The 15466-nt window shown below is 53.5% G+C and overlaps 1 protein-coding gene across 5 annotated transcripts in view; it reads right to left on the reverse strand.

Moving 5' to 3' along the window:
- Nucleotides 1-5601: 5601 nt before the first annotated feature.
- Nucleotides 5602-15466, reverse strand: part of CCNJL (cyclin J like) — a 61755-nt gene continuing 51890 nt past the window's right edge. For 4 of the 5 annotated variants that reach the window (XM_089335024.1, XM_089335025.1, XM_002710350.5 and 1 more), the window contains exons 4-6: nt 12014-12316; nt 9063-9222; nt 5602-7652 (exon numbers count right to left, since the gene is read on the reverse strand). In XM_089335024.1, the coding sequence (XP_089191150.1) occupies nt 7232-7652; nt 9063-9222; nt 12014-12316 (884 nt within the window). In that variant the 3' untranslated portion in view covers nt 5602-7231. Of the gene's footprint in view, nt 7653-9062; nt 9223-12013; nt 12317-12399; nt 12438-15466 lie in introns of all 5 variants that reach the window. The other variant, XM_089335027.1, reaches the window with a different exon arrangement.

Below are 15466 nucleotides of genomic sequence, written 5' to 3' on the forward strand. Positions count from 1 at the left end.
GTCCTACATAGAAAGTCTAGGAACTCAGGTGTGCCTTGCACAGGGTCTGGAACACAGCAGGTACTGAATAACCGCTAGGTGACCTAAGGCTCTTCCAGCCCTATGCAACCAGCCTTTCACGGGAGCCGGTCCCACCTGGACAGAGGTCAGGCCTGGCTCACCGGCAGCCACGCCTTGCCTCCCTCCAAGTTCTCTGCGATTCCTTGTTTATCTTTCCAAGAACAGCACACAGCCTCTCCCTACTCACCCACCACACCAGGACCCCGTGAAGTCCATCGTTCTGCCAAGACTTATTGCTAATTAAGTGAACTAGGTAAGCATTAAATTAAACTAGCAGTATTCCTGCTTCCACTGCAGACTGAATAATTACTTATAATGAGCCTGGATAAGAAGTCTCTAAATAACAGAGTTAACTGTAATTAGGCTGAAAATTGAGAGAGGAGAGGAGGGAGAATGAGAAAGTTCTTACTCTTGTAGTCAACTCAAGGACAAATTCAAATTGTTGGCAGGGGAGAAATCCTTAGGCCCGTGTTGTTCTGGACAAAACAGATCCCTAGAATATGCCTGGCAGGACCGCAGTTCTCAGCTCTTTGCCAATCTGTGTTACACAGATCTGGAAACTGAGGCTCAGAGCAGAGTCGCACAGCAGCGAGTGAGTCCCTGAGAGTCACGAGGGGGCTGGGCCTCGCTGGCTGACAGAGGCTTTGGCTTCTGTGGGGACACGGAGTAGGGTTGGGGGACAGTGAAGACTCTGCCCCACTGGCACCTTGGCAGGGAGGCGTGGTCAGCCAGAAGAGACAGTGGCTTGAGAACCAGGCTCCTGGAGTGGCATTGCCAGGCTTGAATCCCTCTCCTATTGCCCGGTAGCCATGTCAGCTTGTGCCAAGTTCATCCATTCCCCTGAGCCTGTTTCCTCAGTCGTGAATGGGGGCAACAGTGGTATCCACCTAACAGAGTGGCTACAAACACATCTTGCTCTTAGCTGTGCCGCCAGCACTTCCTGCTCTCATCACCACTTTGAAGTTAGGAATTCAAGGGTTAGGTGTGCCTCCGCCACTCACCTGTAAGTCACTGGTCCTCTCTCAGCCTCATCTTGTCCACATGTAGAATGGGTTAATAAGGCTTCCCGTTCCTTGGATACAGGGCAGCTTCAGGGATACTGGGTAAAAATCTACACCAACAGCGTTCAAAAAGTTAAAGAGGGGGGCAGGCACTGTGGTGCAGTGGAGTTAATGCCCTGGCTTGAAGTGCTGGCAGCCCATATAGGCACTGGTTCTAGACCCAGCTGCTCCACTTCCAATCCAGCTCTCTGCTATGGCCTGGGAAAGTAGTAGAGGTGGCCCAAGTCCTTGGGCTCCGGCACCTGCGTGGGAGACCCGGAAGAAGCTCCTGGCTCCTGGCTTCAGACTGGCACAGCTCCGGCCATTGCGGCCAATTGGGGAGTGAACCATCAGATGGAAGACCTCTCTGTCTCTGCCTCTCCTCTCTCTGTGTAGCTCTTTCAAATAAATAAATAAATCTTAAAAAAAAAAAAATTAAAGAGGAGCTTCATGGTTTTGAGGCACTGTTCAAGACGCAGTGGTGACTCCCCATTACACAGACCTCAGTTCAGGGGCCCACTGCCCTGGGCTGTTCATGACCTTCATCTTGACCTTGGAAGTCATCTTCTCTACTCTACCAGGGCTACCACTGCCCTCCAGTCAAGCTCATCTGGGGAGAGTTACCCAGAGCATCTCCAGTGACCACCACAAGGTGGCGTGTCATTGCCCACCTGCTGGCCCATGGACACCAGGTGCATGTACTTCAGAAATGGGTTAGGCAGATGTACTGGATGACCAGGCCTTGGTGTGCCCGTCAGCTAGCGGAGACAAGGCATGGGAGGCCACACAGTCAGGCATCTCTAAGTCCCATGGCTCAGCCGTGGTGAGAGCGTGAGCGTCCCTGAACCTCAGTACCCTCATCTGGACAAGAGATACCAGTGGCTCATAGTGGCGCTGGGAGGACTAAGGACTAAGGACAACATGATAGGCTGAGAAGAGGCAAATGCAGGGCCTGCGACATAGCAAGTGCTCACTGAAGAGCTACTGAGGACTCTCCTGGACAGTTCCACCACTGAGAAAGTGCATCCGTGGTGAGGGCTTAACTAGTAGGGTGGGGTGTGCAAATCTGGCTGTGCATGAGCTGTCTCCCATCTGGAACCTGCAGAACCACACTCTAGAGACAAAGCCCAGGGAGCTGCCACCGTGATGTGCTCCCCAACTGGACATGACCTTGGAGACCATTCCAGTCCCAGCCCTCCCATTTCACACACAGATGAGAAACCTGAGACACCAAACAGAGTGATGACCCTGCCATGTCTACATAGCTCCGGCCTACCTTCCTACATATCCTGCCTGTTTTGTCTCCTGTAGAGGTTGAGATTCAAAACAGCTCAAACGGCAGTCCGAGCTGGCCCAGCACAAGTCTGGTCTCTGGAGCTCTTCCTAAACTTACAGGAAGAGCTGGGCTGGAGAGGGGTGACTCTCAGAGGTCCACCTGTGTCCCCAGGTAAGGACAGGCCACTTATTCACAATGAGAGAACTTAAAAAAAGTTCATGGAAAATGGAATCAGAACATATACCTAGAAATTGGTGCTTTTATAAAACATTTTTCCATGACCTTTGTGAAGACCTCATATATGTAGTGATTTCAAAATTTTTTTGCACCAAAATAAACCGTCTATACACTAGAAGTTGCAACTTAATGACTTCCTATGTGTTAGGATGTTTTGAATTTCATTTTACAAATTCCTAAAAGTTAGATTTCCTAGAAAGTGCAGATTTCCAGCTTCTCTGAAAACACGAAGATTTGGCTACACAGAGCTCAGATCCTTAAAAGGGAGCAACTGGTCGGAGCTGAGCAGCAGCCGAATCCTCCAGGGGACAACAGCTTAACTCCATGCAGTCCCACACCTCCTGTTGCCATGGTTACACGGCTGGATTCAGTCACTATGTACCTGCTGGTCCTGATGGACACGCATTTGAGACATCTGCAAAGGCAGACAGACTCTGAACCCAGAAGAGCACATGGATCTGGAGCCCTGGGCCTAACTCGAACCCTAATCTGAGTATTCGCAACATGAGGCTGGAAAGAAGCTGATTCTGCAGGGAAAAGGACTTCAGAACCACGTATTGTCCATTTCAGCCTTAATTGGGTCTTCAAAATCATATGCCTAGATCACCAGGAAGCTGCTAAGTAAGCAGATTCCAGGCTCCAGGCATTTTGCAACTTGCTCAGGTTTGAGAGACTTCCAGATTCAATCAGCCAGCCCTGGGAGGGCCTCTAGAGCCACCTCTGTGCTTTAAACATTCCTACCCGCCATCCAGCACGGGAACTAACAAAGTCACGGAATACCCATGAATGGGGGAGACACAAGTGAATCCTCTGGTTGATGGCAGGGAGCCAGGGGCTCTGTGGCTGATCCCCTCTAGAACTCAGGACCACCCATCAAACTCAGCTACTTCCATGGCGACAATGGGAAAACTGAAGCCCAAAGACAAGTTGGTCCAACGGGGAATGAATGCTCTTGATAAACCCAAGACTTGCCTTGTCTTGGAGCCCCCAAAACCTGGCACCTCCTGCCTTACCTGGCCTAGCACTCAGCAGATGGGGAGCGCTGCCCCTAGCCTCCACCTACCAACAGAAGAGCCCCTTCAACTTCATGCCCAACACCTTTCCCCATTCCTCCCCACCCAACTGTAGGCATCTGAGCTTAGCAAGTACCTCTCAAGCCCAAACTGACACCAGCTCTTAAGAGTGCTTCTGCTGGAACCTGGGTGTGCAGAGGGCAGGACAGAGGTCCTGGGGGACCCCCTTCGTAGAAGAGGAGGAACCTGACATTTTCCATAATAGCTGATGCTACAGTCCCTCGGTTCTACCAATGACATCTTACCATTCCTGAAATAAGAAGCCAGCAAACCATTGATGGACTCTTCAGCACCATATGAACTAAGGTTGGCAGGTTTGCTTTTTAAAAATTCTTCCAGGGGCTGCCACCTGCAGTGCTAACATCCCATGTAGGTGCTGGTTTGAGTCCTGGCTTCTCCATTTCCAATCCATCTGTATGGAGGTAGCTGAGTTTGATGGGTGGTTTTGAATTCTAGGGGGGAATCTGAGCCGCAGAGCCCATAGCTCCCTGCCGTTGACCAGTGGATCCCTTTTCTGTGGCCTGGGAAAGCAGTGGAAGATGGTCCAAGTCCTTGGGCCCCAGCTCCCATGTGGGAGACCCAGAGGAAGCTCCTGGCTCCTGACTTCAGATCAGCACAGCTCTGGCGGTTGGGGCTGTCTGGGGAGTAAAAACAGCGGATGGAAGACCTCTCTCTGCCAACTGCCTCTCTATGGCTCTGCCTTTTGGATAAATGAATGAATCTTTAAAAAAAAAAATTTCTTCTAGTGCCTAAAATAATGGCACATCTCACAGTCGATGTGACGTGCTCAGAGAGTGAATTCTCTTTATGGAGGTGCTGGCCCCAGTGTGCAGTATGTTGCTAATTTTCATGAGACCCCTCTATGCAAGTGCCATGCTCATTCCCACTTCAGGGGGTGAGAAGACTAAGAGCCTGGGTCAGCTGCCTCCCTCCTCATGGTGGTTTGGACAATGTCAGGTGTCAGCCTGGTGACGCTCTGGTGCCCAGCTGTTTGCCCGACCACCAAGGTATTTTTTTAGATGTGATTCACAACCGGTTAACTTTAAGAAAAGAGGTTTCCCTGGATAACATGGGAGGCCCATCCAATCAGTTGAAGGTCCGAAGGACATAGATGGTTTCCTAGAGAAGGAATTCTGCCTCAAGACTAACGCAGGAATCCTGCCCTATACATTTTGAATTCAACTCTTACCTGAATTACCCGCCTGCTGGCCTGCCTGATAAATTTGGAACTTGCCAGTTGTTACAACCACACAAGCCAATTCCTCAAAATAAACTTCTTTCTCTCCCCCTCTCCTCTCTTTCTGCTACTGGTTTCCAAAGAACTCCTTTATGGTGCTGGAGCTGGGAGGCTGCTTCAGTTCAAATGCAGTCTGTCCCCTTGGAAACCCAGGCTGACATTGAATCCCCACTAGGAGATGCGATCAGGTGGGCCTTCTGGAGGTGAGAAGGGCTCTGAACCCATCAATGATTCATGCACCCTTGCAAGGAATGGCCGACTGAGCAAACGGGCTCTCTAGAGAGATGGACTGCTGAAGGAGCCAGCAGGCCAGGTCTCTCGTACTTCCTTTCCCTGCCATGCAATGCCCTGCATCTCCTGGGGACCCTGCCAGCCGGAACGCCACCAGACGCAGCCTCCTGACCTTGCGCCAGAACTGGGAGTCCAAGGAATGCTCTCTTCTTTGTAATGGGCCGCGTCTCTGGTGCTGTGTGATTAGCAACAGGAAACAGATGAAGACAGACGTCAGCCCGACGCACTCCTCTGCCTGGCTCATGTCCCCAGGGAAACCCAGCTCCGGGAAGTCAGTCTTGCTGAGCCTTCCCTCACTGCCACTCTTGAGAAGACACCACCAGCACTGACCGGAGAGAGGGCCAGAGGGGCTGGCTCCAGAGGGGACGCACAGGAAGAGGCCCCAGAGACGGAGAGCAGGTGGTGCGTTTATTGCAGGCGCCCTTTTCCGGGGGTTGGGCTGGCTGTAAAGCTCTACTAGGGCCCCCAACCCCAGAACACAGACACAACAACCTGAAATCCAATCCGGTCACACATAAATAGGAGGCAGGCCGAGAACAAAGAACAGCAACAAACGAGCGTGCGGTTTCCTATGCTAGTCTGACAAAGCAGCGGCACCCCCTCCTCGCCCAGCCTCTCGTCCCTCCGTCCTCACGTCGAGACCCAGCCTTTGCTCTGGGAAGCCTGACCACCGTCGGATCCAGCTCAGCAGTGCGCAGCTGCCTTCCTGGCGGTCCCTGCAACGGCGCCCCAGCCCGGCAACTGAGTCCGGAAAACCAAGCCGCATTCGCACAAAAGAACGAACAAAAACTGCTTCCGTGGTCCTTGGCCCCTCCTAGGTCCGAGGCATTCCCCTCATGAGGAGCACCAGCCTTGAGTCAGAACAAAAACATATTGCACATGGTTACGACAGTGTTCCTGAGATCCCCCTCGCTGCACAGCCCCAAATACTGGCTTTCCATCCAGCCAATCACGGCCAGTTGATGCTGGGCTCATTGGCCCATGTCCGGCCCCATTCCCCACATCCCAGTGCCACAAAGCACATATTCCCATTAGCTTTTGCCACCGACAAAATTCAAGGCCAAGCTGGGGTTTGACCTCATGCACCGTGAGCATGAGGTGGAGGGAGGTGGGGACAGTTGGTTTCAAAGCCTTCTCTTCCCTTCAATGACCGCCCCCTCCCCCCCACACCCCTGCAGTGATCAAAGTTCGACAGGTGCACACAGCATCCACGATGTGAAATCTTCCGGAATGGAGACCCTGGAAAGCAGTTCTCCTGATTGTATGTCTTTGTAAAGGTTGTTCTGTTGTCAGCCACAGGCCCGCCACACGTTGGGTTAAAACTTAACAGCTTGTCACGTGGGACAGGCAACGTTGCAGTGAAGTTGGTTTTTCCTCCTAAGGAATTTTTCAAGTATCACACAGTCCCTGATGTAGCTTGTAAACAGACATCTTACTGAACAGAAGGTTAGATCACTTTGGGACACAGCAGCAGCACGAGAAACAGCTAAAGGCCTGAAAAGGTTGGTTCGACGACAAACACAAGAGGATTACCCACTGTGCCTTGCAAGGCAGAGGCTCAGGTGCAACGGTACGCCCCTGTGGATGGAGCTCTGGGAAGAAAAGCACCCGAGACCGCATCTTCCATGGGCCCCGGGGACAGGGTAGGTCGCTCCTGCCTTGTCAGTGGTGTAGCTGCCATTGGCAAAGAGGAAAGAAGTCTTTGCTGCTATGAACAGGACGCGCCTGCGCCCAGCTCCCAGGCTCCTGGCCTCTTCCCAAGCCTTTCTGGATTCACTGGGCCCCGGCCGTGCATCCCAGCCACACGTGGAAGATGTTTCTCAGAGGAAGGCTCTCGGGTGAGGTATGTCATGAAATGTTTGGCTTGGGGTTAGTTTTAATTGGAAAGAGCATGGATCCCTCTGTTTCAAGGCCATGGGGGTCTGGGGGAGATGGCCTCCCAGTTGCCTTGTGTGGCTCAGCGTCCTTTCCCTCTACTTGGGTCTCCAAGGTTTACCCATGTGGCCCCAAGGCGGCTTTATCTGTCAAAACAGCCGGCGGGGAACACGTGGCTCCCGCTGAAGTAGCTGCTTCCATAGGCGGTGGTGAGGCAGTGCCTGGGCTCGGCTGTAATGGCCATCTGCATGCTCAGGGACGCAGGGACGGGCACGGGACACACATCCAGGGGCTGCAGGGCGGAGTAGGGGGCATGAAGGGACGAGGCGCTGCCCCCGGAGAGCAGGCTTCCGGCACGGTGGGCCTGCAGTGAGTCCCGATAGGCCAAGCACAGGTCCTGCACGGGGGCCTGGAACTGGGCCAGGGTGGTTGTTGGCTGGCCGAGGGTGGGGTAGGCAGGGGTCTGGAACAGCACTTGGGTGGGGGCTGAGGGCGTGCCAGGCACCATCGCCAAGGCCTGGCTCTTGACTGCGACGGCATCCTTGAGGACATTGTCATAGGCTCTGAAAGGAAAAGACCTGAGTGAGACTTGGTAGTCAAACGGCCAGACATGCGCACATGCCTCTCCCTGCCATACCGCGCGGGGCCCTGAGAGACGTGACAGCTCTGCATGGCCAGGCCCTGCCAGCCTGCACTCACTGCCTGCAGCACAGCCCCATGGCCAGACAAGCTGCTCCTGCCCCATCTCTGCAGTCAGCACCCCAGAGATAACCCGCAGTTACGAGCTGGCAGGTCGGGAGCCCATCAACGTTTCCTCGTCACTGCACTCTCAGCTCCTGGCGCTGTGCGGCGCTCCAGGGGCCCGCAAAAGCACAAAGCAGCATCATGGCCTTCCACGCTCTTCTGGGCCAGTTGCACGCCCAACTGGCTGAGTGCTTAGCTAGGAGACACTGAGTGAGTTGCCCCCAGCGGTCTCACTGACCCCATCTGAAGATGGGGATGGAAACAAACTGTTTCCATCTCAGAAAATCTTTATGCAACTTTTTGGGAAAACACAACCACCAGGGGTTTCTGTAAGCAAGAAGTGAAGAGAGGCTGCAAAAGCTGAGAAGCAACATCCCAGAGCAACGACCATCAGCTACGATGGGGCCAGGCCACGGCCAAGTACCTGGGCCCCCACCAACTCTTACACCGGGCCATGTTCTCTGGCTTCAGACACCTACAAGGCCTAGGGAGCTGGACAGGCATTTCTGGACACAAAGGCAGCCCACATCAGGGACTGAGTGGGGCCCCCTTCAGGCACACAAATGCTTTTGCTCTCACTTCAGTCCCTGGGATAGGGAGGCCAGTGACCAGGTTGTGCCACTTCCTGCTGGTGGGAGACTGGTAGACCTGGTGGAGCCATACGAGCCGTTCTGCCTTGTTTGTCCACCATGCTGCGGTCACCAGGGAGCCCTTCACTCCAGAGGAGTTTACGGTATGGGTCCATGACAGCTTCAAGCAAGTGTTTACACAACACTTTCTCTCCAACATTCCCGGGGTCCTTGCAAAGAGGCTGTGGCCTCTTCTGTGAAGCCACTCAGGCTTAGCTGGCGAAGAGGCCAGCTATGCAGCCATGTCTGAGAAAAGGAGCTTATAATGAGAATTCCTTGTGTGGTGTGATTATCCCTAACATTACACTGTAGTTTGGCTCACAGAGTTCAGATGTCTACAAGGAAATGCAGTCAACCTTTCTACTCCCTGGCTCCTTGACCTTGAAAATGCAAACCCAAAACTACTGCAAATAGGAAGGACCACCTCCCCCAACCTCACTTCTATCAGAAGCCACCAGAGTCCATTTCCCATGAGACACGATGTTTGGAGGTACCACCACTGGCCCCAGCCTCAGGCAATCACCCTTGACCATAGGGGGCCTCAGGGTCAAGGGGAACCTCAGAATTTGGGAAACACAGAAGATCAGGAGAGGAACATACACCAGCAGGATTTCAATGCACGTGCTGAGATGCTCCAGGGAGTAGTTGGAGATCCTCTGCAGATCTCTGGTCCAGTAGGGAGAAAGCTGCAGGCAAATCCTGGAGGCCCCAATGCAAGCTGCAGCGACCACAGAAGGCTGGAATTTGTAGAAGACGTGATCTGAAAGAGAACCCCACAAGGAATCAGCCTCAGAAACACCCCCACAACATCCCCTCCTCCTGCACACTCCCCAGCCCCTCAGGACCCCCATGTCTGTGCTGGGTATGAGTGGACCCGTGAATTGGTTCAAAGGCTGCTCATTGCTGTCCTTTCAATTGAAGGACAATTAGAAACTGTTCCATCTTCAAACACCTTGCTTCTCTGTCTGGGATTTCTTTCTTTCTTTTTCTTTTTCTTTTTTTTTTCTTTTTAAAAGACAGAGTGGACAGTGAGAGAGAGAGACAGAGAGAAAGGTCTTCCTTTGCCGTTGGTTCACCCTCCAATGGCCGCCGCAGCCAGCGCACTGCAGCCGCGCACCGCGCTGATCCGATGGCAGGTGCCAGGTACTTATCCTGGTCTCCCATGGGGTGCAGGGCCCAAACACTTGGGCCATCCTCCACTGCACTCCCGGGCCATAGCAGAGAGCTGGCCTGGAAGAGGGGCAACCAGGACAGAATCCGGCACCCCGACCGGGACTAGAACCCGGTGTGCCAGCGCTGCTAGGCGGAGGATTAGCCTATTGAGCTGCGGCGCTGACCCTTTTCTTTTTTTTTTAAGGTTTATTTATTTATTTGAAAGACAGAGTTACAGAGAGACAGAGGCAGAGATCGAGAGATCTTCCTTCCGCTGGTTCATGCTCCAAATGGCTGCAATGGCCAGAGCTGGGCCAATCCAAAGCCAAGAGCTTCTTCTGGGGCTCCTACATGGGCTCAGGGGTCCAAGTACTTGGGCTATCTTCCCAGGCCATCAGCAAGGAGCTGGATTGGAAGTGGAGCAGCCAGGACTCAAATCAGTACCCATATGGGAGGCTGGCACTGGAGGCAGTGGCCTCACCTGCAACGCCACAGCACTGGCCCCAATCTGGGATTTGTAAGTCAGCCTAGAGCTGTGGTTTTCCAAGTATCGTCCATGGCTCTCAGGAGGCTGCAAGGGGCTTGCTGCAGGGCTACACACAGAACCACACAGTGTAGGTCCCTTCATTGGCTGCTGTGGGGGAATGCCACACCATTTCCCAGGCTCCCTTAGGGAGTATGACTGCAGCCACTTATGGTTAAGAACAATGTCTGGGCCCACAGGAGGCACTCAGTGGAAATCTGTTGAATGAATCAGTGAGGGGCTCCACGAGCTGGTAATTCACAATTGAAACTGACACTTCACTTAGGTTTGCTAAGGAATCTTACCATCCAGCAAAGACAGCTGGCAACATAGCAAAGCTGGTACCACACACGTGCAAAGGCAAACAGGCGAACTTTCCATAGTTTTAAGGAATGACACTTGATTTACAGTGCATTACATGGTTATCTTAAATTTTTTTAAGATTTATTTGAAAGGCAAGGTGAAAGAGAGAGAAAGAGAGAAAAAGAGACCTTCCATCTGTTAGTTCACTCCCCAAATGGCCACAACAGTCAGGGCTGGGCCAGGCTGAAGCCAGGATCCAGGAATTCCACCTTGGCCTCTCATGTGCATGGTAGGGGCCCAAACTGGCTCTCTTCCACTGCTTTCCTGGGCACATTACGGGAAGCTGGTTCAGAAGCAGAAATGGTAGGACTGGAACTGGCATTCAAATATGGGATGCCAGTGTTGTAAGCCACAGCTCAACCCACTATACCACAACACTGGCTCCAGTGGTCTAAATTCTTCAGGATTTTCAATGACTTCAACTTTTGCCTTATAACGTATCCATCAGTTAGGGTAGTATTACAGCTGTAGACATAGCCACAGAGTCAGTTTCCCCAGATTCAAATCCTAGCCATGACAGTGGCCAAGTTATTTCACCTCTTACGCATCACTTCCTTCATTTGCAAAATGGGAATGACAGAAACAATTCTTTGTGTGGGGTAATGTTGGCAAAGCTCTAAACCAAGGTATCTGCACAATAAGAACTCAATGCATAGTATCACAACCACTGATAATGCTAGTCATAACTATTTTGGTTTGTGGCAGGGTATTGTGTGGTTGTATGGGCGGCATTTCTGAATCACTGTTTTCTCCTAACACCTAGATTTTAATACACTGGGAAAAGTGGGTTCCAAGGCAGAGTCCCCAAGTTGGGTTACTTTCTTTGCTAAAGCAGATGTAAACATACTCCCCTCCCTCCAGCCTATCCGTATGATGCCAACTCTTCAGAAGCGATGGATTTTTGCGAACCTGTGCTGGTTCAATCTTTTGCAGTATTCCAGGTTTCCATAAGAAAAATTACTAGCTGATCTCTGAAATTTGTAAGGTACTTTCCGCCCGTGTATAAGCTGCTGTTTATTTTACATGGCATTGGTAACACCTGTGGCAAATCTGTGCTCAGTCTTTTCTGACCTCCTTCAAAAGTGGGAATGACCTGGATACACAGGCCCCAGTGCATAAGGCAGGCCCTCTAGCATGGGCACTTGGCGCAGCAAAGATGCCACACCCTGCATCAGGGCGCCTGGGTCTGAGTGCCGGCTCTGCTTCTGATTCCAGCTTCCTGCTACTGTGTGCCCTGGGAGGCAGCAGGTAATGGTTCAAGTACTCGAGTCCCTGCTATGGGAGGGGAGACCGCGATTGAGTTCTGGGCTCCCGGTTTTCAGCCTGGCCCAGTGCTGGCTATTGGGGGCATCTGAGGAATAAACCATTGGGCAGAAGATCTTTTATCTGTCCCTCAAACAATAAGTAAAAATATAACAGAATCAGAAGGTCCCCTTTGGAGGGACATGGCCATTCGAGCCACCCAAGCCCAGCTCCTCTTCTGCCTTGGGCCCCACCGTGTCGCTGTTCTCACCTTGCAGGGTGACCTCGAGGAAGTAATGCGCGTACTCCTTGAGGCACTCTTTGGTCTTGCGGGGACAGGTGGTGGGCCAGGTGTGGCAGTGGTGGTCCTTCTGGCTGACGGAAGCCAGCAGGTAGTAGTCCAGGAAGTGGGCGGGCGTGGGCAGGCAGAGGTTCCAGCCGAAGGCCTCCAGGAGCAGCAGCTCTGTGCTCAGCAGCTCCTTCTTGGTGAGGGTGAAGCTCTGGCTGCTCAGGATCCTCGCACTGTTAATCTGCTCCAGCTTGGGCACGCGGTCTTCCCTGTCCTCAAACTTACCTGTGGAGGGAGATGGAGCAAACGTTACCGGGAGAGACTTCCGCGATCATGTCCAGCTGTGTGATCATGGTAAGGGGTCTCACCTTCTCTGTGGCTCAGCTTCCTCATGGGTCACATGGCCCTAGTACATCACAAGGCCCTTGTTAGATTCAACGAGAACATGCACATCAAATGCGCAGACCAGCACCTGAGTCGCAGAAGGCGCTGAAGAGCAGTCAGCACCAGCAGCCAGAAGCTGGGAGGAAGGGGCCCCACCTCCTGCTGGCCCTCACCAATCCAGGCTGTAATCATGACCTTGTAAATCTGACCTTGGCCCTCCAGATGTGGAAAAGCCCTTCACCGGCTCCCTGCTGTCCGCACCACTGGGGTCAAGGAACAGAGGCATTTCCATATCCAGCCCTGCCGTCCCCAGCTGTGGACTGCTCCTAGGGGCAGGGGGAGCTCCTCCTGTACGGAGGGGCAATGCCCAGGGGCTCTGGAAGGGACATGACCGCTCCACTGTGTGAGTCTCCACAGCACGGGGCTTCCCCAGCCTCGGGTTCCACACAAGGGAGACACCACCACCACCGGGCTGTGGACCTCAGCACTGGCAGTTCTTTGAACCCCTGTGTTTTCCCTGACCCCCAGCCTGAACACTCTCCCCACCCTGTCTTCATGCAGGAGAACTTGGCATGTACTAACCCTTGCAAGTCACTGCCTCCCGGAAGCCTTCCCAGACCATCTCCCAACACTCTGTACGATTCCCACTCCAGGTGGCAAGCCCCTGGAGGGCCAGGCTCCGGTCTGCTCACCTGCAGCCTGCAAGCCCAGCCTCACAGGATGCAGAGCAGCTGCTGCGTGAATGTCAGAAGAGGCGGCAAAGCACCCATCGGCGCTGATCAAGGGAGCAAGAAGCGCAGGGCTCACCCGTCTGCTCACACCTGCAGGGGCCTCTGACCCAGTTCTCACCAGCATCTCCACTTCGTGGGAGAGATAAGCAAGTCACCGCTGCAGGCTCTCTACCACAGATGCACCGCACTCCTGAGCCGGGCCTCGAGGGATGCCTCTGGGAGACCCAACACCCACTCCAGGCAGACCAGGGTCTCTGTCGTGGCAGCAGTGCGCCAAGTCGGGGCAGGATGGCACGGATGCAGCTCCTGTCTTCGCTGGGGAGGGGCTGAGCAAGCAGCTCAGCAGTGTGGGGCAGAGACCACTGCAGACCACGGGCTAGGCAGCGGACGGCAACCCGCACTCCGCCACCTTCTGGAGCCCAGTCCACCTGGAAAAGCATGGCCCCCAAAGCACACATTGTCTCCTGTCCGTGCAAAGTTAAAGCTGCCCAACGTGGAAGAGCCTTTCTCTTGTGTGATTGGAAATCTACTGGGTGGGTCTGCTGGCCTCTGGAGCCTCACACCCAACAGTCCCTTCCCAGGCACTGGATGGGGCCAAAGGGAACGCTGACCACTCCCTGCTGGGAGTACTCTTCCCAGTACCCATCTTAGAGCTCAGTTCAGAGGCCTCCTGACCTATCAAGGCGCTTCTACAGATAGTCATGGCCAGCGCCTCCTCTAAGCCCTTTGAGGACAGGAGCCGGGTCTGGCCCCTGCGCGGCTGTGCTGCTGGCTTTCAGCACCGTGCCTGGCACTGAGGCACCCTGGGAATCTTCCGGGCAGGTGCCTAGTGAATGAACGGCGCTCTCCGCACAGTGGAATTGTGAGCCACTCGATTTTTTCTGATGCTCTTTTGTGCCTTAATGTTTCTCCAACAACTGGATATTCTTTGCACAACTCATAAAGGAAGGAAAACATTTATTTTTTGTCAGATGGTCCAGGTTTCCTTGAACCTGGTGCTCAACTGAGCCAGCCTCAGCTGAAGACGCTGAACAGATAGGAGCTCTCTTTCTTGCATGGAGCAGGAGGCGGCACAGCCCTCCAGCACAGACGTGCCTTGGCCCCGGGGGCGCCACTAAGACCTCATTCGGCTTTGCTGGCACAAGCAATCTACCCCCGGCAGCAGATGGTCTCTGCCAGACTAGGCTCATCCTCTCTTCATGCTGTGCAAACCCTTCCCAGCTCTGCTCCCAGTCCAGGCGGGTCCTCTACAGGGAAAGGGCTGCGGATTATGGAGGAAGCTGGCTTGAACAGGCATCTTCAGTGCCCCACACTGGGGAAGACCTCCTGAGGCCCCACAGCCCTGCAGGCCACACCAGGCAGAGCCGGGTCTAAATCCTCAAGGAGTTTGCTGTGAACCTAACAGCACTAAACTCCACAGGCTATTTGTTTACCATCTAGGAATAAGCTCCATGTGCAGATGAAATGATCAGGGAGAGTGGAAAGTGCGGGGACAGGTGTCGTGGCGCAGCAGGTTAAACCACCGTCTGCGACATTGTGATCCCGTATGAGTGTGGGTTCCAGTCCTGGCTGCTTCAACTTCAGAAATAGCTCCCTACTAATGCGCCTGGGAACATAGAGGACAGCCCAAGTGCTTGGGCCCCTGCCACCCACATGGGGCACCTGCATGGAGTTCCAGGCTTCTGGCTTTGGCCTAGCCCAGTCCGGGCCATTGAGGCCATGTGGGGAGTAAATCAGTGGATAGATCTCTCTATCTGTCTTTAAAATAAGTAAAATAAATCCTGAAAACAAAACAAACAACAAAACAAAACAAAACAAAAAAACCGAAAGAATGGAAAGTGCTTCTTGTGCTTCTCGCCTAGCACACGGAGGTGCTTTGTGCACCAAGCCCTGGGTCCTCATGGGTTCCTTCAGGGTCCCCGGAGGCGCGGAATAAGAAGCTGGTGGGGGATGTCAGCCTCTATTGCCCAAAAGCAGATGCAGGAGCCCCACTGTTTCCTGCTAGCTAGGCCCAGCCCAGCTCAGTCACTAGTCCCCAGCACAACACAATTCACAGCCAAAAAGATTTTATGAGTTTCCTGGTGCTGCACCTGCCCGACACACATTTCCTCCCCTCCTCCCCAGACTCCGAGTGGGGCCGGCCCTTTGTCCCCGGCCTCAGCTGCAGTGAGAACAGATGCTTGCAGGTCCTCAGCTGGGCCCCCAGGGAGGGCCAGGGGACAGAAATAGGCGACCGGGAGTCAGACAATAGCTACCACCTCGCCTCCACTCCTTGGATGCTCTTTCATTTTGAAAATGTTCAGATCCACAGGAAGGATGG

Source organism: Oryctolagus cuniculus, chromosome 6 (assembly GCF_051225735.1).
Source record: "Oryctolagus cuniculus isolate XC-2025 breed Fujian yellow rabbit chromosome 6, ASM5122573v1, whole genome shotgun sequence".
NCBI lineage: Eukaryota > Metazoa > Chordata > Mammalia > Lagomorpha > Leporidae > Oryctolagus > Oryctolagus cuniculus.